This window comes from Coturnix japonica, chromosome 2 (genome assembly GCF_001577835.2).
Source record: "Coturnix japonica isolate 7356 chromosome 2, Coturnix japonica 2.1, whole genome shotgun sequence".
Lineage (NCBI taxonomy): Eukaryota > Metazoa > Chordata > Aves > Galliformes > Phasianidae > Coturnix > Coturnix japonica.
Genome location: NC_029517.1, coordinates 5,471,674 through 5,496,913, shown reverse-complemented (window position 1 = coordinate 5,496,913; position 25,240 = coordinate 5,471,674). Strand labels below are relative to the sequence as shown.

Sequence of the window (25,240 nt, the reverse complement as noted above, 5' to 3'; positions counted from 1 at the left end):
AGGGATCATGAAGCTCCAACCCCCTGCAACAGGCAGGGCTGCCAACCTCCACATTGAATACCAGCCCAGGCTGCCAAGGCCCCATCCAACCTGGCCTTGAATGCCTGCAGGCCTTGAATGGGGCATCCACAGCCTCTCTGGGCATTAGTGTGTAACTTCCCGTGTTCCATTTCCTGCCTGTTATCCTTTCAGTTTGTTGCTACTGCTGCTGCTGATGTCAGCTCAGCTTCTGATACTACTTTGGATTTTTTTGGCTTGGCTCAGAGCTGCACAAGGATGCAAACTAGATGTATACTGTGATTATTTCTCTCCCTCTGTACCCACCATCTAACTGAAGTTAACAGTTCATTCTTTTGGAATGAACCAGAGGAAAAGCAAACCAAGCCTCTTCCTCCCTAGAAAAGAAAAACCAAGCTCAATTTGAAAAAAAGAAATAAACCCAAACATAATGTAACCTTCTGTATTGCTCTATTCATCATAACAAAGAGAAAAGTGACTAGGCCGGTGTCTCTCCTTTCTGTTGTGTGTTATCTCAGTTATCCAGCTTTTAAATGGCAATTTTAAATGGCAGTTACAAGCAATGCCTCCTTCCTGGGAGCTGTGCTATTATTTCTAAATAGCATTTTTGATTCCTTCTCTGAAAATAAGATATACTTCAGAGCTGAAAGGTTAGATAAAAAGATTCTCTAAGGAAATTTTGCATTATAGAGCTGTAGGTGAGAGCCATATGTGAAGACCAGATGATTATTTTTTTTCTCCTCTGTTGTTCCATCAAAGCTCATAGAAAAAGCAAGACAACTCAATTTTAGCCAACGGTCAACTTACTCAATACCAGATCTCCCATTTATATTTGAGACCTTAAAAACTGCAAGACAGTCCATTCTAATTCTGAAGCAATTGTGTGATTACTGCATCTGTCATCTTGTCTTGTACTGTTAGCCATGTGTTTTCACAGATAAATTTGTGTGTGTATATTACTGCCCACAGTATTGCTACTTTGCTCCTCAGTAGGCCCAAGTACTGAGCATTTCAACCACTTCACAAAGCTAGCTCCATGTCCAGTGATTCAAATAGAGACAGCGAGAGCTTTAGGATGCGTTTTTTTTTTCTGACAAAGGACAATGTTACTTCATTAGAAAACTTCCATAGAACATGCGTTGCATTTTTTGCACAGCTCTAAATAGAGCCTATCTGCTGTACCTCTGGATATTTACGTAACTTGAATCAATGTTATCTACTGTTCAGGGTATGTAAGATTATTAAATCTCTCTGTGAAAAAAAGATAAGGAAACTAAGCAGGATGTTACAATTCTCTTTACAACACAAAAGACTTTTTGGTGATGTAAGCTCTATTTTGTCTTGTATGTTCTTCTGTTAATGTAACAAGAGAATTCTAATTCCAGTACTAAAATATAATGTATGCAACAGTTATTTGGATCCATCTGAAAATCTTGTTTGCTTGTCACATACGATTTGCTGTTCACTTGATCTTTTACATTGCATCTGTGTGCTGTAGTTTGGAACGCATCTCTCAATAATGCTTATATAATAGATGTAGTGTTCGTTTCTGTAGGTTTAACTTCAGGTCATATTGCCTTTAAGAGACCTTGTCAAATTGTTTAGCTTTGCAAAATTCTCTCTTCAAAATTTCCTGTTATTGTAGCGAATGTGCTTGTCAGTTTTAGGAATTTTTCTTCAAGATCCAATTGTGTCCCCCTGGGCTTGGTATTGGGGATGCTTCTATTTAACATTTTTATTAACAATCTTAATGAGGGGATTGAGTGCATCCTCACTAAGTCTGCAGACGACACCAAGTTGGGAGGGAGTGTTGATCTGCCTGAGTGGAGAAGGGCACTACAGAGAGACCTGGATAGACTAGATTGATGGGCCAAGGTTAATGGCATGAGTTTCAATAGGGCCAAGTGTCGGGTTCTGCACTGTGGTCACAACAACCCCAGGCAACCCTACAGGCTTGGGAAGGAATGGCTGGAAAGCTGCCTGATGGAAAGGGACCTTGGTGTTCTGATGGAACTTTGTATTTTTGTATAAGCAGTGAATGTTAGCAAGTTCCAGTTCTGCTCCTGAACACTTCATGTTAAGTCAGTAATGCGTGAAGTCGGATAATGAATTCTGCTCTCTTCTGTATTGACCCTTTCCTCCATTCTTACCAGACTGTGGACTTGACTGTTGACCTTCATCATAGCTGATGGGGTGACATCTGGAGCAGCAAGTTGAAGGGTTGCATGTTGTTGTTTTTTTCTTTCTTGTTTTTAATGTTATTACTTAAGTACTACTTTTTTTTTTTTTTAAATAACTTTTATTTCTAGAAGTGGCATTGATCATAACCAGAGGTGCTGGAGTTAGGAGCTCATTGCATTGCTCCACATGTAATTGAAGAAAGAAGCAGTTCCAGGGAGCATCCAGCTCTCTAGTTTCGCTTTCAAGTGTCTGTAGTTGGATAGGGTGATCTGGGCCAATAGGCAAATTGTTCTTGTCAAGTAATTGTTTCATGTCTTTTAAATGAGTTTTTGAGGCTGAGGTAAATTAGTTCATCTTCCTTCTATCAAGGCATAACAGAATCTCTGCGCAGCTGTGTCTACCAGTCAATAAAACTGAAGTGCTGTTTCAGTTTATATATAAGCTTAGACCTTTTCAGTCATAAATGTTAGTGTTTTCCCTGTTTTATGGAGGAAAGATTGGAAGCACTCCTTATGTCTTCCAAAAACTGCTTTGGAAGATACTAGTTAAGAGTTTCCATATGCTTGCAAGGTATGGGGGTGAAGGATTTAAACCCTGAGGAAACAACAGCTAACCTTTCTCTAATGAAGTTCATTTTTATTTAAAGACTTCCTTGCTCACTGGTTAGGAGTTTTTCAAGGAAAAGTTCAAGCTTTGCATGTTTCTTCATAGACAGCCTTGTATGCTGTCTCTGAGATGAGTATGCTGAGAGACTGCTCACTGCCTCCATGCCCTGGAAGTGCAGATGGTGATGCTGGACTCAGGTTTCCTAGGCAGGAGGGATGGCTAGATTTAAGAGAACTAAGAACAGCTGGACTGAGTCATCATCTTTCCTTCTCTTGGTGGAAGTGACTCTAACAGTGGAGACGGAAACTTACTGGTGCATAATTTAAGTGTGTTTAATTTGCATGAAATGAGATGAATTGAATTTAACAAATTTCATTCTATTTTAAACATTACTAAATATAGTCCAAATTTCCTGCTGTTTGGCTTGGTTTATTCAGGTGTCTGTGCAGTGCAAAGCACTAAGTCCAAACCTTGTTGGTGATGCTTAGGATTGAACTGTATGAATAGATACTTTATAAATAAATGTCTTTAATCTGTGGAAAAAAGCTGCTGGGAATTGATAATGTCAACTTATTTGTGCATGATTAACCAGCAGTGGGGTGCGCAGAGGGAGTATGGCAGGCTTGTGCATTTGTTCAGAGTAAGAGCCTTGTGATATGTTGGCTGAAATGTGGTAACAAACCTTCTCTTCCTTTGTGTCTCAGTACTGTGAGTGTCACCTTATTCCACAGACAGTGCCTGTTGGGTCAACTTAACTGCCACAGTTTCAAGATGTTTTGAATTGAAGTAAGCTTCAGGTATTCCACAGTGCTTGGCTGAGAATGTGGCTGTGTTTCTGAGATAAATAAGTCACAGCCTCAACAACCTTTGAAATGAAAATGCTGTTAATCCAGTGTAAGACTAATATGTCCCTGAACAGCACTAACCAGTAGTGCTTACAGATTTTTCAAGTCTAATGAAATGTGCAATTAAAGGCATCCTAGAAATATAAGCAAGGGATGTAGAGTGCTTAGTAGGTTGCTTATATTTGATCACTAACTTCAGTCAACTTTGTATAAATCAGGACGATGCAAATAAAATAGTGAGAAAAAAGCAATGAGAAGTGAAACAGAAAATGATGTGGACATAGGCTGCCCAGGAAGGTGGTAGAACTGCTATATCTGGAAGTTTTCAAGAAACGTGGAGATGTGGCACTGAGGTACACAGCTTAGTGGACATGGTGGTGATGGCCTGATGGTTGGACTTGATGATCTTAGTGGGCTTTTCCAACCTTTATGATTCTGAGCTGGATTTTTTCATCTGCTATTTTATTTTATCATCTTTGAAGAAGGAAGCATTGATATGGAGGAAGGTGAGTCAGTATGGGCAGTGGATGTAGGTGCTGGTTTGATACTCCAAGATAGCAGTGTATAACCAAGCTGCCTAGGATAGAATTACTTCACTGTTAAGTCTCAGATGAGGACAACTTGCCTTCAAGTGACGTTGCTGCATTACCTCTAGATATCAGTGAATTATTTGTATAAAGCAGAAGGGTTGAGGAGGAATCAGTGGGGAGGTATCAGTTTTTTTTTTTTCCTGTTTGTTTGTTTGGAAATAACTGATGTATTTTCCACAGCCTTATAGATGAAAGGCAGTTAGGTTGAATCATCAGTATCAATTATACTTAGATGTGCCGAAGCCATTCTATTTAAATGTAAAATACATTTTTGTAAGCTCTCTGCTGCCAGTAATGAGGTGGAATTTTCTGATGCAATACCATCTGTTTTCTTTACCCTAGTTTTGCGTTTAATGATCTATGTTTGTTTTGATCTATATCTTCCAGGTTCTGGTATGAATCTGCTGCAAATTTGGGAAAAGGTGTGGTCAGCATCCTGCCTTGATGCTTGTGCACCAGGATTAGCAGAGAAACTGGGAAACCCTGTGCCATCCCATTCAGTTCTGGTATGTGCCTGTCTAAAGGAGAGTTCTGCTGATGGTTCTTTCTTGGAGTATATTTGAATGTGCGTCTGTGCACAATTATCCTCAGAGCTACGTTGGTTGACTTAATACTTCTGTGTATGCTGTTCATATGCAGAATGTTCATGTGTCAGAGCAAAAGTGGACACTTGTGGAAACTGGTAGCAGGTATCTGTCATAGTTTTCACAGTGGATCACCTTGGATTCTGGCATGCTCTGTTCTATGAAGACCAATAATTTGGCAGGTGCTTCACTCATGAGAGTTTTTGGGGTTCTTCCTTCCCACTCCCATATGACCCCAGGCAGCTGGCTGCTGCAGAACCGTGTATGGCTTTTATTGCTGCAGGAACAGAACCCAACATTTGCATTACTTAATAGGAGCCTTGTTTTAAATTGTAGAATTAATGAGTTAATCTTTGTGAATAGTTTCAGATGTTTAGAGCTCCTCAGTTCACGTAGCATAATGGCAAAATCAAATCAAGGCTCACATCTCTTGGAGTAAATGAATTTATTCTTAGTATCTAACACAAAAAAGAGCCATTGCTTTAGATGGTGCACAATGAAAACAGTACAGATATCTGTCACCTGATCCCTGTTGCATTTGCATTTTTGCAGCTGCTCTAGGGATTTTTGGGACTATGTTACAACGTTGTGTCATACACTGTGAGTTTATTTTCCAGTGTTGTGCTTTTTTTCCCTCACTCTGTATTTCTTTCCTTAGGGATCCATTTCTCCTTATTACGTTCAGCGTTATGAGTTTAGCCCGGACTGTAAAATAGTAGCCTTTACAGGAGACAATCCAGGTGAGATGGTTGAGTGTATAAGATTCAGTGAATATGTTTATGTATGTACTAAAATTCTAGATCAGTACCATTAATTCTCAGATGCTCCATTATATAGAGAAAGAATATCACATTTCTTGGTATTAATAGCTTTTTCTGACAGCCATCTATCACTGATTCTTCTGAGATATAGACCTTTTGGATAAGCAAATGACTTCCACTTAGCCTAGTAATTGGCGGTGACTTCATTAGCTTCTTGATAACTTCAGTTTTTGTTTTTCTCCACCTAACAGTCTATTCTTAACATGAATTGCTTCCATCTTTAACTTAAGGAACGTGAATTCAAAGCCTGCTGTTGTATCGTTTGAATCAAGGGCCTGGAGATAGATGTCACAGCTTTTCTTCAGGAGTTAGGACTGAACTTTTGTCAGAGTGGTAGATCCCAATATAAAGGAAGATGTTAATTTAAGGTCAGTTCTTGTAATCCTCAAGACTGTTCCAGTGCAGAGCAAAGCCATCTGTTTCTCAAGACTATGAAAATGCTTACTGTATTACAGGGCCATGTCCAGGTTGTTTAGTTTGAGATATGGGCTTCATCCTGGAATGTTTCCCATGAACAGTATGAGAAATTAATATCTTGAAAACTGAATAGATTTTTCTTGAGATTCAAATTCAGTTTAATCCAACAGATACTTAAGTAATCTCATGTAAGTGGAAGCCTTTGCACCTTAAATAAGGCTCCATGGTATTTAAAACTTGAACATATAAAACTCTAGAGAATCCTGCAGCTCTGTAGCTCTTTGTCCTGAATACTTTTGATTCAGTGTCAAAAATAACCTAAACTTTCACAATGTATAGGCCAAGGCTGTCACAAGCATGGTTGCAATTTATATTCTACTTTGAGATGGTGAATTCAATGTACTGTGACACCTCATGCAGTATGCTATAATGGAGTCACACAAGTAACTTTTTATCTGACTTCTGCTTTCAGCATCGTTGGCAGGGATGAGGCTTCAAGAAGGAGATATTGCAGTAAGTCAAAACGTTCGTGTCACTGAATAAATAGTGTATGAAATGTGAAGTAGTAACAAGGACAATAGCTATAGGTTATCAGTCAAATTAATCTGCTGGTGTTGATTTTCTGTTTATTGGCTTCATGCTTGTTTTATTTGTATCAATCTGCAAGCTGTCTGAAAGACTTTAAGTAAACTCTGTAACTATTTTTAACTAATGCTCCAGTCACTGAGGCCCAAGTCTCTGTCTAGTATGTATTTCACTAATGTGACAACCTGAAAGTCAGAGCTAGCTTCAGTATGAATCCAATTGACTTAATGTGTAATTTAAAAACAATTAGTGGTGATAACAAATGGTTTTAATTTAATTTCTGTATTGCTTTCCATGCACGTTGTGATAACACTTCAATTACTTTCCCCCCACCCCCCTCTAGATTAGCCTTGGCACAAGTGACACATTGTTTCTGTGGATCCAGGAGCCAACACCAGCCTTAGAAGGTCATATCCTCTGCAATCCTGTTGATTCTCAAACATACATGGCACTTTTATGGTAATATTCTCTATTTTTTTCTTACGTTTGGGATCAATAGCATATTTCTCTGTTGGTGTTTTATTTCCTTTGCAAAATGATCATGAATAGAACATTCAGCATTCTGTATAGTCCATGGCAATCTATTGCTGAAACATTTGCATCAGTGTTCTCATTGTTTAGCGCAGGTAACTGCGACTGCAGCGTTATGATGGATAGATTTTCATAGCAATAAAAAGACAAAATCATTTTTATATATTCACAGAGCCAGTTCATTATGAGTTTAAGATAGTATATTTAATGTATAGGAATAACAGCCCTTTGTAATATAATAATCTGGAATGCCGGAAGCTTGACCAGACTGTACAACTTCTGTGCTATTCTAGTGGTCCAGAGGGGACATAATGGGGCAGGTGAAGAGTCTCTTTTCATGGAGGGGTATAATCAGTGCTGTTCAGGGACAGATTAGGCTGCACATGTGGAGAATACTGAGATCTCAAGAAACGGAGCTGAGAATGATCCTCATGGTGGTTTTTGGCTGCTGTGACTTGGGAATGTTTTGGCTATTATCCAACCAAGTGGGTGGAAAGAGGACCTGAAGCTGTTCTGCGTTCAGGGGAAAATCTTACAAGTCAGACGTTTTTAGGCAAATATTTAAAGATACAAATATTTACAGATATATGTGAAGTCTAAGTCCTCAGGATTGCACAGAGCACAGCACAGAATTAATTTGTGGGAATGAATGGGGCTATTGCTTGGGAAGAACTTCAGAAAGGTGTAACGGACCCATTAGTTATGAGTGTACAGATACAGTCCTCTTAAAGAATTCTTTTCTCCCCTACTTTGGCTGATTCTTATGTGTCATAGTAGTAACGTTGTTTCAATTACAAATTAGCAGGGGTATAAATGGCATTTTCTTAAGTGGAGATTTGATGGCCTTCCTGTCTAATGCAACCTGTTCCCTGTGGATCTTGAGATTACCTCTTTTTTTTTCTAATATCACAAAATCAAGCTGTAGGTGCTTCAGCAGAGCTCACATCTGCCTTTTAATTGCGATGTTGACTTTATCTGTACAGGGATAGGACGCTGTAGATGACAGCGGGAACAGGGTTGTGAAGCTGAGTTTAAAAGGTTAATGCTGATTGCAAGTTACTGATTTTTCATAATATGATTTCTCAACAGTTGGCTATTTTTGAAGCTTCAAATTCAAGTTTCTATTTTTTCCCATTTTTTTCCCCCTCTATTTTTACTTCTTTTGCCAATACTGGCATGGAGATAAGCCTTGTAAGTCTTACTAGACCCAAGCTGGCTCCATACCAGTACAACATTCCTGAAATCATGAATGATGTGATGCAAGAAATAGATGCTCTTCTTCCTCCTTACGGTAATCTCACAGTGAGCCTTTTATTACTATGTCAGTAGTGCTACCTCTGCACCCACAGCTCAGGCCATTTCTCAGTACGAAAACACAGCTCCACAAGTCCTACTCCATGGCCAGCATGGGCAGAGCTGGTGTGTGTTCTTCAGTGCAATAATAAGCCATATGCTGGGTTGTGACTCCTGTGCTTGGTGCTCTGAGGTGTGGTAGCTGTTCAGAGCTAGACTGAGTATGGCACGACCTGCTAGCCTAGATGTAAGCCAGCTTGTTAGGGAGGTGTAGAAGAGCATCTCTGCACTGTATTTATCAACATGTCTTCTAATAGTTGTTCTGATAGTTCTAATCTCTCACCCTAGTTTCTTCCTTCTCCATCTCTTTCAATAATGAAGAGTGGGTAGTACATTTTTGATTGCCCAGCTGTCTTTGGTTGGTGTAATAAGCAGCAATATTATATAAAACAACAATTTGCTTTAAAAGTCTAGAGCCAAATGGTTTGAAGAATGCATATGGTATGTTTATGTGTTTCAGTTTTAAGAACGGCTCTCTGATGAGAGAGAGGATCCGAAATGAGTGTGCTTCGGGCTCCTGGGATGAATTCTCCAAAGCCTTATCATCTACTGTTACTGGAAACAATGGAAACTTGGGTATGAGCCTCAGCAGGGTTGGGATTTTCTGAGTTTGATTAAAGACTTGGAGGCTTTGGAGATGTGAAGATGAGCAGAGGCAACCGCTAGGGTGAAGTGTCCTTGGGGTCAATGCTCACTTGTCTCCTAGTGCAGCATATCCCCATTATAAAGAACTGAGCCTTACAGACTGTTCCTAGTTTCCTAGTTGCTCCAATCACTTTTCCAGTTCTCATTTTCTTTTTTGTCTCCTTTTCTGAATATTTTTCTCCCCACCAACTTCTCATCAACACAAAGGAAATCTTTTCCCACACTTTTTGTCTCAGTGTCGGCAAAGCATTACTGTATTTCTTCAGATCTTATAAAGAGAACTCTTCAGAGACCAGCTCTGCTTTGTGACTTAACATATCTGATGCTCTCTAATAAATTCATGAAATCTAATCCAGTGCATGAAATGTTCTGCTATTCCTACACACTTCTTATGAACCTCTCACTTTTTCATTATTTTTTTTCCCTTTCAACTTTGTACAAACTTCACTGAAACCATTTCTATTATATATCATCTTAGTATTATGCTGCTTGCATGTATATGTGATTTGGCGGATGAGAGCTTTCTTGGTAGACTTATCTTTTATTGTATTGCTTGGATTTCTAATGAAGTGTTAGAGGCCTAGAGCCAGCCTCTTTTGTAAAGTCAAAGGTAATTAAACTTATTAAATCTGGACTGAAATTAGTTAAGAAACAAGTTGTGTGGTATATCAGAAGTCTTTCTAAACACAATGATATGTACTTATTATGTCAACTCGTGCTGATATAAGATTACAGCTTTGAGCTAGGAGAAAACATGACAGTCTTCAATGTTAACTGATGCAGGTTTCTACTTTGACGTGATGGAAATCACTCCTGAAGCAGTTGGGATTCACAGATTCAACAGTGACAACCAAAAGGTAGTAATAATCTGGTTATTGCCTAAAACCTTGAAGGTGTGCTGCCAAAGCTTGAAATGTTTGCTGTTATCTCTTTTCTTGCCTGAGATGCACACTTCCATGTTCCAAGTTCCTACTGTTTAAATGAATGCTTAGTTACTTCTTGCTGTTACACAAGTTTGTAGGCACCAGTTGTAGTACATGGAAAAACTCAACTTTTTTTCATGGAATGTTCTTTGTTTTTGTAGTTCACTGTTTTTTCTCTTCTGTTAGCTTTCATCTGGTTAACATAGGACTGAAAGATGCTACTCGTAACAACTAACAGAAAGCTTGTTTCATTTTTGTGCAGACAGAAATACATAGATTTAAACTCTCTGGCATTGCTTAAAGTGTTTGAGTTTTATATACTTTAATTTCTCAGTTTTTGAGGTATTGATCCTTAGCAGCTTTTGCTGTTGAGAAATACTAATAGTTTACAATTCACACTAGTACCTCTTCCCATTCTGCATTGATTTCAGGACTGATGGATTTGCCAACAGTTCCAAGGTTATGGGTTGTGTTTTTGAGTCTTTACGTGTATCATGCATACGAATAGAGAACTGGCCTAGCTGAAAGCTGACTTCAGAGAGAAGACAAGGATAATGAACTGTAAATCTATCTTGTGCTTTTAACCTGTCACCAGCCTGGCTTTGTATACTGTGTGAGATGCTGGTTAATTTAATGCATTCATTCTTTTGATACAGGTTTTGAACTTTCCAAAGGAGGTGGAAATTCGAGCCTTGATTGAAGGGCAGTTCATGGCCAAGAGGATTCATGCTGAAAAGCTGGGGTATAAAGTCAGTAAGTATGCTGAAAGAGCTGCAGAACTAATGGCAATACAGTTCAAATGCAAAGATGGAGCTCTGACAGTGGTGTCAGTATTGTGAATGGTGCCCTAAAAGATACAGAAACTGGTATGGCTTCTGACCGAGCCTGCTGGAAACATTTTTGACAGCATTCTTGGGACAAGTTTTTGCAGATGTTAACTTCAGAAGCAGCAACAATTTAACTTTGATTACTTCTTTTCAAGTATTCTTGCTATTTGTTACTAAGCTGCACTGTCAATTTTTACATGAGAGCTTGGTCTTTGATAGCATGTTAAGTGAAAAAGTGCCTAGGCTTCTGCCTAAGGCACAAGGCTGTAACTCAGAGAATCTGAAATCTATGTTCAGTTCCTGGACCTGCCATAAGATGCTCACTTAACTTCAGAGTTTTCTGTTAATGAATCAGAAGTCCTTTTCCTGTCTTGTGATTTAGAAGGGAAAAGATCTTGCACTCCAGAATTTTTAGCACAGCAAAATCAGCTGGTATTTTACTTACAGAGGTGGGAGCAGATCACTGCTACCTGTGTAATTCAAGGGGAAGAACACAAGGAATTTGATGTTTTTTATTTTCTTCCAGTACATCATCCAATAGCATCTTAAAAACACTGAATTAACTCTTCTTGAGGGTTTTCTACAATAATGCCCCCATCCTTGGTTCAAGGCCAGGCTGGATGGGGCCCTGGGCAACCTGATCTAGTAATTGTGGAAGTTTGGTGGCCCTGCCAGGCAGGGGGGTTGGAACTTCATGATCCTTGAGGTCCCTTCCAACCCAGGTCATTCTGTGATTTTGTAATGATTTTGCAAAATAAAATGTTAGTTATTTATACACTTTAAAGAAAATCCTGACCTCTTTCTTCACAAGCCTTTTACTTTCTCTAGCCTTTATGCTTTTATCCACAGTCATGAGGGATACTGTTGTGATTTTGTTTTTCTTTTGTACTTGAAACAGTATTAAATTGTGGAGGTTATTTATGCATACAGATTCAAATAGACTGTGTATAAAATATTTCTCATCCGTTCCTAGATTCAGCTCTACCAAGTGATGGGCTTACGCAGCTAGAAAGCTCATGGTTGAAGAGGATACATTTATACTTCATAAATGTCAGAGTTCAGATAAACACAGAGTCAGAGAAGAACTAGTTAAGATGTCAGGCAACTCTGACACAGAAATGAGTAGGTAGGAGTCATCTCTATGTATGTTTAGGATAAGTAGGGCACATGAAAACTTCACTAGTTGGAGGGATTTCATAAGCTTTAGAAGCACACACGCTTCTTTTAGTTTTAACATTGTAGGATCTATAGTTAAAAGGAGATGCGTGATTACATTGTTTTCCTGTAGGTTTCTTGGAACCTTGTGTGCTTTTGCTTTGTTTCATCCCAAGGGTCTAGCTATTTGGTAACTAACAGATGAGCTGCTTTGAGAAAGAGCTGCTGTAACATAGTGTAGGCTGTATGCATCTCCTACTTTTCCTTAGTGGTATTATTTAAATGTCATCTTCTGTTGTTTGTGTGGTGATGGCAAGCTCGCATCTGCATTTGTTGTGTGACAGCTCTGAAAACAGGGTGTGTTCTGAACACGTTTCAGGGTATGGATGAGCTCTGTGGGAGTTAGTCTGATACTATCAGGCTTTCTCTTGTTTCACAGCTATAGCTGCTGCTTTTCAGGCTGCTTTTTTTGGCTTTAATGTGATTAAACCTCATTTACTTTTTGTATAAAAGATGCAGTCAGAATCCTTGTGTTTACTCAAATCTTTTTAGGCCTATTCTACATGGGGAATTTACTTTCATTTTTCCGGGAATCAAGAATTGCATTCACAGATGCAATTACAGCAGTATAAATCTGTTTGTTTTTTACATCAGTAAGAGAATACAATAATAACTACTCACAGAATCCAGAAGGTTAAGCGATGACCCTTCTAAATCTTTCTGCAACAGAAGATGGAAGTGATATGGTCATTTACAACAAGCACTTTCCCTCCTGAGTTGTGTATGGCAGCATGTCAAATGAGCCAGAAACCTGGCTGAGGATTTCTACAGATCTGGCATCAAGGTGCTGCAAAGTCATTTTTGCAGGGTTGTGAACCTGCCTCTCCATTCCTGGGCCAAGTGCACTTTGGCTGACTGTAATGATGGAAGCTGCAGGTATGCCAGAAAGCAGTTTGTGGAAGAGAGTTTTGTAGAGAATACTTCTGTCTTTCAGAGTTCTTGGATATGTGACACGAACATAACATGTGTTAGATAATTTCTTAGAGTTTATTTTCAGTTAATGAATGTGTTATCTTTCTAGAAGTACTTTAAAGCTTCTCATTCTACTTGGCTCTGCAGGAAGAGGTGTGATGATGTTGAAGTGTTGATTTACATGTGAGGTTATGCAGCAAGTTTGAAGTGTCCAGTACATTATTGGCCTCAAGTTGCACCAGGGCAAGTTTAGGTTGGATATTAGGAAGAACTTCTTTACAGAAAGGGTAGTTAGGTACTGGAATAGGCTCCCCAGGGAGGTGGTTGAATCGCCATCTCTGGTTGTGTTTAAGAGCCGTTTGGATGTGGTACTTAGGGATATGATTTAGTGTAGGGTTTTTAGAGTTAGGGTACTATGGTTAGGCTGTGGTTGGACTTGATGATCTTCAAGGTCTTTTCCAACCTGGGTAATTCTATGGTTCTATGATTATATATCTTTCACAAACTACAAAGAATAATACAGTAAGCCTTAAAATAGCTTTTCAGCTGCTGTGTGTGTATATACACAGCCTTCAGTGCAGCTTGTCTGCCAGTAGAGGGCAGGGGATTCTGCTTCATGATTTTTCCCTTTGAGACTGGGGTGTGAGTTTCTGCCTTGTTCTGAAAACGGCAGGGAGTCACTGGATGATCTTTGAGAGAGAAGTTAAACCCTACATTAGTTGTGATTTGAGGGGTTTAAAAGTGTGTGTCACTTTGCTCTAATTGCTCTAATCTTTCTCAATCAGGCTTCAGGGGAAATCATTCAGTAACACCCTGTATCCTGTTTTGCTTAAGGGTTGGATGGAGTGTTGTGGTCTAGAAACAAACAAGTGAAGTTTGGTCTGTGCCTGTTGTTTACATCCTCTTATTCAGAGATCCATGCAGATAAGCTGAAGGTTTGCTGTTATGCTTTTTATTTTCCTGGATTCTGATTATATCATAAACACTTTCTGTTTTGTCACATCCTTTTTTTCTGCTTGCAGCCACCCCCTTTTTGAAAGCCAAGCTCACAACTGGAGTTCAGATGCTGATCATATAGCTGTGCTTGCTGCCTGCTTTGGGAACCTTTTGTAATAAGGAACATACACATTTATTTCATCTAAACCATGGCAACTTCATAGAGAGATGACGGTGTCTGCAGATCAGTGTCACAGGTGATCTCAGCAGCTATAAAACTGTCAGTGGCTCAGTGATCTGCCACTGTATACTTTAATAATCTTCACGATCACTTCAGTGTTGATTCTACTCCTGACTCCTGAAAATTCATATTGATGCTGAGCCGGGGAACATTATGATGGTCCTTGTTTGTACCCAGTGAAGTTGTTCTGGTGAACACCTTCAAAACTAATGATTCTTGGGAGAAAATCTTCACTAACTGGTGATTAGGGGAGAAGTAAATACTACAGAAGCGTATGTGATGCATGCTGAAGGAAAACAGTACAAAACTTGAGGTTCAGGCATAGTTTGCACATGTAACCAACAGATATTTAAATGATGTGCTGACATGTTGATGGCAATCTGAGCAGTTTGTGTACGTATAAGGTCAGATGTGCTAGAGCTGTTGGGCTGCAGCAGCAATTAATGAACCCTGCCTAGTAAGTATGGTAATTATCTGGGGTAGGGGGTTGTCTTGAAGCTATTAGCTTTAGTCCGGAGCTCAGTGTTCATGTTGTTTTACCTGTTAGTGGCTTCTTAACACTGTAGCTGCCCACTGTGCTGATTGTATCACACTTTTATACCTTTAGCAATCTGATTCTGCCACCTGCCATCAGCAGGGGGAGATGGATAGAAGGCGCCAAGTTTTACAAGCAAAAGCATTGTCCGTAGAATCCTGCATCTGTGTGTGTTAAGTAATTTACAGTTTGTTATGTACATAAATCTATCGCTTGCAAATAATGTTAGTGCCCTGAATTCTGCTGACACTACTTGGTGCTTATGTACTGGCTGGGGTGACATAGATGTGCCTGTGTTTTTGCAGTGTGCTAAGAAGCAGCCTTCTTTTTTTCCTTAAGAGCCATATGTTACTGGTGTGTCAAGTGTGAAAATGCATCTTTCTCACTGAATGTACAACAGGATGCGTCTTTAAACAGCAGTTAAGAGTGCTGGGAAAATGAGGAAATCTCAGAGCACGCTGGGCCTGAGTTTTCAGTAATTAGAAAACAGGTGTTTTCACTTTAAAGAACTCAGCCTAACATTACATGAAGGTAGTTTCCACATTGCTAGATTTCTTTCTTTTTAGGAGGTGGTTTCATCTGGTGTTCATTGCAGCAGGGTGAGGGTGGCAATAATGTGTGGCTCTTTGCAAGGAAAGCAGCCTGGAGGAGTGAGGGGAGCTCAGAAAACAGCAAGTACAACATGGAGCTGTTGTATTTCATTGTTCATGTTATCATGTTGGGGCAGGGTGGGTTGTGATGCTATCACTTTGCAGCACAGTGGTTGTTGTCTTGATGGTAGGTGGCTCTACAGTTTGGCAAGGTGAGATGCCACTGATTATTGAGATACTCAGTGATAGCTTTGTGTTAGGCTGGTGATGTCTTTGCCTGGATTCTATGATTGTAGCCTCCATCTCTGTTGCTAATTATCAGCATCTCTGGGATACTCGTTTGTTTTGTCTGTCCTCACAGCTGAGTATGTTTCTACTCGAGTTGTAACAGTGTTTTGGCTGAAACAAGGAACAGTGCGAGCGAAGCCATTTTGTAGTTGCATACAGATTAAATTGATGTTTATGCCCTGCGGGATTTAAATTTCCTAGAGAAATCAATACTAAAATGTTGTGTTGGCTTTACACTTGTCTCTTGCTGTTTGTTGCTAAGAGTGCTGGTGGTGTTTCAGCAGCACGAGGGTGATGGCATTGTTTGAGCTTTTTTGCTCCAGAAAGTGAGTGAAAACTGTTGAAAAATAAGAGAAGAATGAAGTTTAAAGTAATAGCTAGTGGTGGTAATGCTTGCATTGGAACGTGCAGAAAAACTGTGAAATACGTGAGGCAAACAGAACACAAATACCCACACCACTGTATCTTTAGCCTGTATGTTTTGGGGAAGGAGTATTGTCTTGAAGTGCTTTCACATTCATCAAAGGCAGGACCTTCCTGCCAGATAAGTCAGTGATTCTACTGTGGAGGATATTTGTATTTTCTGATGAAACTTCAGACTGATAAGAGTGCCAGCATAAGATGGGCATGACCTTGCCAAGAACTTTCTAGCAGCCCCTTTTATTTCCTACATATCAGACTTGTATCACGTAGCAGAGCCTTTTAGACATGATCAAGCAAGGCTTGGTTTTAAGCCAGTGGTCTGGAGTGGGAGGTTGGTTAGCTCATTACCAATTCCCTGACCAAGTATTTTACAAGAGGACCTTTTTATTATTACTTGGCTCAGGAGAGTACAGTATTAGTATAACTGATTTTTAAAAGGATTAGATAAAATGTCTCTGAAGGAAATGACCTAATGTGCTATAAGGAAGCTGCTTACGTGCTCTCAGCTTTTTCATGCGGCGGCTATTGTCTTGCTTTTATTTTGTTTTATTGTTGTTATACATATACAGGAAACACAGTGAAGATAGAAAATCTGAAGAGTTAATAAAAAGGTTGGAAGGGGTGCTATCTGCCTTTCTTTCTTGACACAATGATAAAATGTTGTCATTGTTTGAACAATCACTTTTAACGTTTGGTCAGCAAAAGACCAACTATTTAAATGGCTCAATTCCTGTGCCCTGATGTTAGGAGAGACTTTATAGCTGTTTCAGTAGATGTGCTATTCAAGCAGTATTCAGAAAAATAGGCTGTCAGTTGCCTGGTTTTGTTAGAGCTTATGGATCTCTGGAAGCCAGGGATTTAGGGATCAGTTGGGTTATCTGATAAATCTCCTTCTATCACTTGTTTTTGAGACCGATGCATAGTTATAAATCTGTTTAGATTAGCAAAGAAATGATACGATTGCAGTCTGTAACTACCTTCTTTTGGAAAGGAAACCTGACTGTATAGGACTCTCTAGAGTCTTATAGGCAGTAATGTTATGGTTTAGTAACTAGAATTTGAAGGTAGGGAAACCTCAAATGATGAGCAAGGTGCAGATTGTTAACAGAGAATGAAATCAAACAATGCAGCATTTGTGTAGTGGATATTTTAGGGCTGATAGTTTTAAGAACAAGATAATAATGAAAATAAGTAAAAAAAAAAATTCCTTCTAAAAATACTTGTTTTGTTTTATAGTAAAGGGGTCACTTATGTTATTGAAGAATTAACTTGAGGGATCAGAATCATCTACTATGTCTCAGAAATGTGAATCTGTAGAAGATGCCATTGTTAGGGAGCTTATCTGATTTGTAAGTGTGCATACATATAGCTTGATATGTATTTATACCAGTAGCAGTGATCTCCTGTTTTGATGATGACTCTGCTTGTAAAATCTTACCTTAGTTAACACTTAGTCATATATCAGTAACTTATCATTTTAAAACTCTCTTCCTCTTTAAATCTCCCAGTCTTTCTGGATTTTCATTTGTCTTGCTCAAATGTGACAGGCCTGTTAGTGAACTCTAATCATCTCCCCCAAGGTTCCACAGACCCTCCAGCTGTCTTTTAACTTTTTTTTCTGGTTTAAGGCGATTCAACTTCTCTAGCACAGCTCACATTATGCATCAGTTCTGAACACTAAGTGTCTCACTGCTTTCAGCTGCATCAACCCACACTTGAGTGTTTCAGTGTTAAAAGGGGTTCCCCTAGATAAGTCGTTCTTTCCCTATGTACTCTATTTGCCTGTATGTACTGTGATTTTTAGCTGTGAGATCGTTTGTTGTATGAGATTAGGTAAGACAGGTTTAACCTGCTTTTGAAACTGCTTTGGCTGTCTAAAGCTTTAGTTCCATCCAGGCTTTGATTTCTGGATGACAGCTACTCAGTGCTTATTGAAATTGTTTCAAGAATAAGGAAACACAACCCTTCATATTTATTGTGCAAGTAAAAACAAATAGAAGTTCACGTTCCTTTGGACAGGTGGAATTCTGTAGCCTATTGGGTAACTAATTCTCTTTATGTAGGAAGGAATTAATTTGGGCTGTGGTTCCTAAGGATGCATTTGAAAGGTTTTCTTTTTCCACCTTTAAATTACAACATTTTTTAGCCTGTATATGTTATGTCTTATCTATGCGCTGGCAAAGGTATGCATAGCATACATAAAATGACACATCTCAGCCCCGAGGCTTTTACTATGTCAGTTTAGTTCAAGTGTAAGGATTGCAAAGGATGGGAGGTTCATTAAAACAGGCTTCGAGTGCAGCACTTACTCGTGTCAAAGAAAGAACTTATAAAAAGTAACAGCAGAACAGTTTTTAGCTTACACTTGGAGACTGGAATTTGGGATCAGTAACTGGACTTACTCAAAGTAGAAAGACTGGATGTGTGGAAAGGGTGAGATCAGAGCATCCATGGTGTTGAGACCGTTAACGATATGCCAGGTTACACGTAATCCCTGTTCCCAGCTTCTGGACAGTGATATCATTTTTCTTTGTCCTTCAGCTCAGCAGTGCTATGCTTTTCCTACCTGGAAAATCTAAAGAATAGGTAAAATAGCATTAAAAGAAGTTCTCTATCCTACTGCACATACAATGTACTGATGTACAACATTAGTTCTAGTTTTAAGTATGTTTAAAGTCAGGAGTACCTACTGAGCATTGTACATCAGTTACTATTCAAGGGGAGAGTACGTACTCATTATGTAGTATCAGATGACAGCAGTATTTTTGGACAGCAAAGGAACTGAACTTGTACATACACTGGATTTTGTTAGCCTAAATTTGGTAACTTTGGTGTACTTACCTAAGTATGCTGACGTTCATAGTACCTTTCTTCAGGAGGCTCTCATGTTGTGTTCTGTTTTTAGCAGACTCTCGTTACAGTTCAGGTATGGGGTTTGTTGATAGAAGGTTTAGGGTCATATTTTGCTCATACTAGGCACTATTCTCAGCTTACTTAATGCAAAAAGGAGAGTCTGTGTTTGGTTGGCTAAAACACAAGCTAAAATGAGGCCTACACCTTTGATCAATGGGCAGGGAGAGACTGTGGCTGAAAACAGCATGAAATGTGACTTCTAGGCAGGTTGAGAAGGTGGTGTTTCCTTCTACATTAAGCCTGTAGTTCTGTGTTCTTCACAGCATTGCTTGCTATGTACCCAATGGTCTGTTTTTCAGGGCTGCTACAAATAGGTATCCATGTGCTGGAGGAAGGCTCTGGAGGCTCTATTCTAGCACATCTCTGCTCTTCTCCTCATTTCTTTTTCCAGCATAGGGTTACTCATTTCCTTCCCTCTCCATTATTAGCATGTTAGCTAACAGGTAAATGTCAATATTTATCTGTACGTAGCAATTTTCATGCTTGCAACTCAGGAAGTGGTAATTACGGAAAGCTGGAGGGCACTCAGCATTGTTACAAATCAGTAACGTATTTCACTCCTCTCAATGGCTAGTTAAAACATTAAAAATAGCAGGAAATAAAATCATATATTAGTCTGTGTACTTGCAGCCCTGTAAGTAGCATCAGAATGAAGGTGGTCATTGGTCACAGAGCTATAAGGATTTTAAAGGATTTTTTTTTTCCCTTTAAAAGCATTCACCCTCTTCAGCTGAGGTGCTCTTGATCTTTTTCCTCTGTGTTTATTGTGGTCAAAATTGAACTTTTTGTTGTTTTGAAGTAGTTCTAATTATAACAGTAATACAAGTGTACAAGTGGAGAGCTACTTGAGTAATCTCTTCAAATTAAGTGCACTTCCAGTTAGATGACTTAAGTTTACCTGCAAGTGAACACTTAGGCCTCAGAGTAAATGATAAAAAGGTTTGTACTTCAGACTGAATTTTGTCTTCCAATGCAAAAGCCACCTGGTACCTGAAATGCAGGTGAGTATCTGAAGCCATTGTTTTCAAAGCTTGGCACATTAGAATAAAAAAACTGCTGGAATATCTACTTGGAAAGGTAGAATTGTGGCTCTTAAATAAACTGGAAGTACCAAGGACCCAATGTCTTCTCATTTTTGCTTTAACCTTCTATTTTATTCACACATTAAAGGTATTCATAAATTCTTTCATCTACAGTTGCTGCTATGAGCTGCAATAGAGTTCAGTGTAAATGTTAAATGCTAGCTAAACTGTTCCATGTGAACAACACTGCTGGAGCATTCCTGTTGATTTCAGTGTTGCTATTAGTGTCAATAAGGGTTATTCATGGGAAACAAGACATGCAGGACTCCAACTTCTAACCCTTCTCTGTGTTTAGAAATCAACTAGAAAGCTCATTGGAGGCCTGAATATTTAACTGTTTATTTCTGCTTTCACCAAGGGACTAATCTGATATAGTGAGCAGCTCCAGTTTATAGAGACCTTGGCTGAAGTTCTTGTACCTACCTTCTCCATGCATCCTTCCTGGTAGCTCATTGGCTTGTGCCCAGCAGAGTCAGCTACAGGTTCCTGGAGACTGCAAGAGCAAAAATATGTTGAGGGTTGAAGAAGATTGCATTCTGCTGGTTAAAATAGGAACGCTTATATGCTATATTGATCTTTCTATAGTAGTAGCACCTCTTTTATATACTTTCCTATATCACATAGAGGCTGGGAAGCAGGATTGGAGATGTAAGGATCTTCAACCTTTTAGTAAGAAAGGAATTCTTTTGTCTGAAAAGCCACTCATGTGCAAATGACTGCTACATGTGGAGATGCAGAAAGATGTCTTGTAAAAGCAGCGTGGCTTCTGTAACTCCTGTGCATCTCATGCTTAGCAGCAATACCACAAATGTGTGGGAAATGTGATCTAATGGATGGTGTATACCTAAGAGCTCCATGTAAAAGGCTCAAAGAACAGTTATTTAAGCAGAGTGCTGTGTTTTGAAAAACAACTTCATCCATTTTCTTGCCTTTTTTGTGCTTTTCCTCTATATAACTCTAATGTATACTAATTAATTACTTAAAATAATACCCATAAATCTAACAACGTTTGTCTAAAGCTTGACTGCAGATAGGGAACTTCATGTTTGTTTCAGTGGTGAGAAAAAAACCATAGAAAATGCTAGGAAAGTTAATATTAATTTAGATAGAACTTAATGAAATCTTTAATGGCTTTTAAAAATTGTTTTATTTTCCTTAGGTTTTAATTTGAATTAAATCATTACTACTGTTAAATTAGTTAAACACTAAATTAAGGAATGCAAATGAAGTGAGCCCGAAATCCAATGTGGTTATTGTTTTTATTGATATATGGAGGCCGGTGGTGTGGAACAAATTCCAATTATATCTGATCTGTTACTTGCAGTGCAAGTTCCTGACTCTTCATTAAATGTAATACATCAGATTAAATGCTTTGCTCAATAAGAGCTAGGAAAATACCAGTCCTACAATAAACCTCTTGCTGCTTTTCCTCTTTGTTTGGCCTGCCAGCACTGTCTGGTGGAGGCTGCAAGGCCTTCTAGTCTGAAATTTTACAACTCCTGCCCAGCTGTGATCATCAGACAAGGATAAAAGTGAACTTTAGGCAGCGTAGTCACAGGAGACCCAGAAGCGGGGGAGAGTTGCTTAAGGCAACTCCATTACATACATGAGTTCACCTGAATAAATGCTCAGTGGCTTCTGTAATGCTAACTTAAAATACTAGTAGCTAGTGAGGAGAATGCCAGCTTCAGATGATTTATCTCCCTGTGGAATTAAAACGTCCAAAATAATTGAAGTGTATCTTCTAGTACCAGAAGTAGATTATTCCAGGTTGTTCCCTATGCTCTTCCATATACTCTGTGGCAGTCCCTCGTGGGACACTGTGAGCTGGCCTCTGCAGCTCTGAGTAAGGCAAGCACACGTGGCAGTGTCACATTGCAGAGCTGGGGCTGAGCTGTACCCGTAACACTGAATATATCCTGCTGGGATCCTTGGAAAGGGTGATGCTCAGTGTGCCTGCTTGCAGTGGATGAGCAGTTTCTGGGGGAGGCTATAATGATCTTTGCCTGACAGGAAATGTGCTGTGGTTTTGAGGCTGGCACTGCTAGGCCTTTGCTCATGAGAGGTTTTTGAATATGCTTTTACACAGATGTTTGGAAGAAGCATCTGAAAACTTGTGTCTTCTTGCCATTAGGGAATAACCAGACTTCTAGAATAATCCTCTGCCCACATAGCACCATATTGCAGGAGCTGATTGGTTTCAGGGGGGGGCAGCCTGGGCAATCAAGCTGCTACAGATGTAAGAATAGTGAAGATAAGTAGCGCTGAATTAGAATATAAATCTCCATCAGGATTTTGATGCAGCAAATGTAGAGCAGGACGAGCCATATCACAAAACCACAGAATACCCTGAGCTGGAAGGGACTCACAGGGTCCCTTGAGTCCAACCCCTGGCTTCACACAAGAGCTCCCAGAAATCACACCCTGTATTGGAGAGTGGTGTCTTAGCACTCCATGAGCACTGAGCAGCCTTTTCCATGCCCACTGCCCTCTGATTCTACAGTTTCAGAGAGAGCTTTGCTGCACTCTGTGAGTTTTAGTGTCCTTTTGCACACCAAGGGCAGTTCTTATTGCACTAGGGATGAAGCTTTTCTTTAAAATCTAATTCATTGGCCCATGACTGAGAACTCGCTGCAGAATTTGTTCAGGATTCACTCACCCCATTGGAAATTCTGTCAGGGCTGAAATGAAATGTGAGCAAGAGGAAGAACCATGCAATGGCACAGGCTCATTTGTTTTCACATGAATACGTTAGAACAAAATCTTTATTTCATGAATCAGCATTTCCTTTGTCAATAACTTTCAATATTAAACAGTAAGGTGACACCAGGTTTACATAGGAGGAAAGGTAAATTAACTTGTGCAACAAAAGATTCCTGAGGGTAAATTGATACCTCAGATCTTGATTCATGGTTCAGCTACAGAACAGGATGGAATAACTGTTTCCTTCCCGGCATGTTTAAAATTCTTTTCTAATGGAGAGGGAAAGGAGGCATGTCCAGATCCCTAGAGGACACCAACTCATCCTTTACCAAATCCCACTCTGTACTGACAAATGATTCCTTTGTTTTCTCATAGTTATAATGCTTGGTTTGCCAAGATAAGGAGCATCTAGATGTGTACTTCCCTTGCTGCCTAGAAAAAAAATAGCTGCTGTTCTATCATGATCACATACTGAAAGTCATATTCTTCGGTTGAAATGCAGTGTTCCTTCCTCTTCCTTGCCAAATCCATTTTGTATGTCTATACATTAACGTCTTCCTGACTTTATGATGCTACTTATACATGAAAATCACAAGTGGTTCAAGAAGACAAGCATTGCAGTTGTGTACTATACAGGTACTGACAAAGTCTCAAAGGAAAACACATAAGTTTCTGAACGTTGGTAATAATTTTAATAAATAACCTTGGGGAAACTGTTCAGGATTTTTTTTTTTATTATTATTATTATTATTATTATTATTATTATTATTATTATTATTATTATTATTATTATTATATATTTATTTTTAAGCAAGAAGGCTATTTTTAAAGGTTCTCAGGTTGTTTTCTTTTTTTTTTTTGATGCTGCTTAGGTTTTCTGCCATTCTGATCCTAGAAGCAGAGATTATTGTACCTTGGGCCATGCATGGTTCATATCCATATACCAATATAATAAATACAAGTACCCCCAGATTAGTTGCAACTCCTTCTTCATACTTACTAGTATATGACTTCTAGGCTCAAAAATAAAACCACAAAACCCAAACCAACAACCCTAAAAAAAAAGAAATCCAAATGAAAACCACAAAAACCACCAAGAAACCTGAGTCATGTCATTTTTGACCCCGTGCCTGCTCTGCAATTCTTTGCCCCAGTCCCTTAAACAGAGGCATGTAGCTTGGGCAAAGTGTCTCCGAAATTAGAGCTATTTGTGTAGAGACCCCCACAGTGCTGGTTGCTGTGAATACGAATGTTTAGAAAGGTCTTAATGATATAATGAGAAAAGACCATAGAAGCGAGCTGTGCATCACACAACTTCATCCTATCTACACTTAATCCTGTTTTACACATTCAGCTCTATCTCCAAGATTATCTTCTGATACGATGATGAGAAGCTCATGCTTGTGACTTGAATAAATCATGTAAGTTGCGTGTTAAACAGAGGAATGGTTTGTCAGGAGCCTCAGCGAATTCAACAGAGAAAAATGCACCTGGGGCTCCTGAACTCCCTGTGTTGATAAGAGGCCTGGGGGAAACTGCTGAAAGGAACCTGGACAGTCTAGACAAAAATGAGCCAGCAATTTCTCTTTGCAGCAATGAAGGCTGGTATCTTGTGGATAGTAAGCAGCATCACAGCCAGCCTGTTGAAGGTGATCCATGTTTTTTTTATTCAGTGTGTGTTAGATTATGTTTGGAGTACTACACTAGCTTTTGGGACACTTAATCCAAGAAAAGCACTGATAAACTGTAGCAAGTGCAGCATAGGACTACCAATGTGGTTGAGAGCTAGAGGGAGATTCCCTGAGCAGAGAAGATGGTGAGGTTGGTTAGCTTGGAGAAGAGGATTCATCAGGGAATCACAGAATGGCTTATCATAGAAAGGGCTGAAAAGCCGAACTGGTTCCAACCCTCTGCCACGGGCATGGTTGCCATACACTAGATCAGGCTGCCCAGGGTTCCATCCAACCTGTCTTTGAATGCCTCCAGTGATTGAGCATCCACAATTTATCTGGGCTACTTGTTCTACTGCTTCACCACTCTCTAAGTAAAGAATTCGTTCTAATATCTAACCTAAGGGAGACCTGATTGCAGACTTCTTTGCCGACAGGAGAATGTGAGACAATGTCCATACGTCAGTAGGTGAGGGTTTCCAGTTGGATATACAAACCTAGATTTTCCCAAAGAGGAATAAAAGCATAAAGCATTTCAATACTGGCCTTCTGATAACTGAAGGTCTTGAAATCTTGTCTCAGAAGTGTAGTTTAATACGAGGCTAAATTTATGTTGTTCTCTTTCTGAATCAAGTTGGTATATTGACCTAGTTCTGTCATTCAGCATCCATGAGCCGATTGGAGCCCTCAGCTGCCATCCCATCTCATTTTGCCTCATTTGGACAGATAGAGCTAATTACTGTAGGTACTCTATCCAAATTTTTACAGATTAATTTACAGTGTGATGAACAGAGTCAGTGATGGAG

At 39.3% G+C, this 25,240-nt stretch overlaps 1 protein-coding gene across 3 annotated transcripts in view; it reads left to right on the top strand.

Moving 5' to 3' along the window:
* Positions 1-25,240, top strand: part of XYLB (xylulokinase) — an 86,861-nt gene that overhangs the window by 10,409 nt on the left and 51,212 nt on the right. For 2 of the 3 annotated variants that reach the window (XM_032442953.1, XM_015852885.2), the window contains exons 9-15: positions 4,628-4,746; positions 5,483-5,564; positions 6,535-6,575; positions 6,991-7,106; positions 8,992-9,107; positions 9,960-10,033; positions 10,756-10,852. In XM_032442953.1, the coding sequence (XP_032298844.1) occupies positions 4,628-4,746; positions 5,483-5,564; positions 6,535-6,575; positions 6,991-7,106; positions 8,992-9,107; positions 9,960-10,033; positions 10,756-10,852 (645 nt within the window). Of the gene's footprint in view, positions 1-4,627; positions 4,747-5,482; positions 5,565-6,534; positions 6,588-6,990; positions 7,107-8,991; positions 9,108-9,959; positions 10,034-10,755; positions 10,853-25,240 lie in introns of all 3 variants that reach the window. The other variant, XM_032442952.1, reaches the window with a different exon arrangement.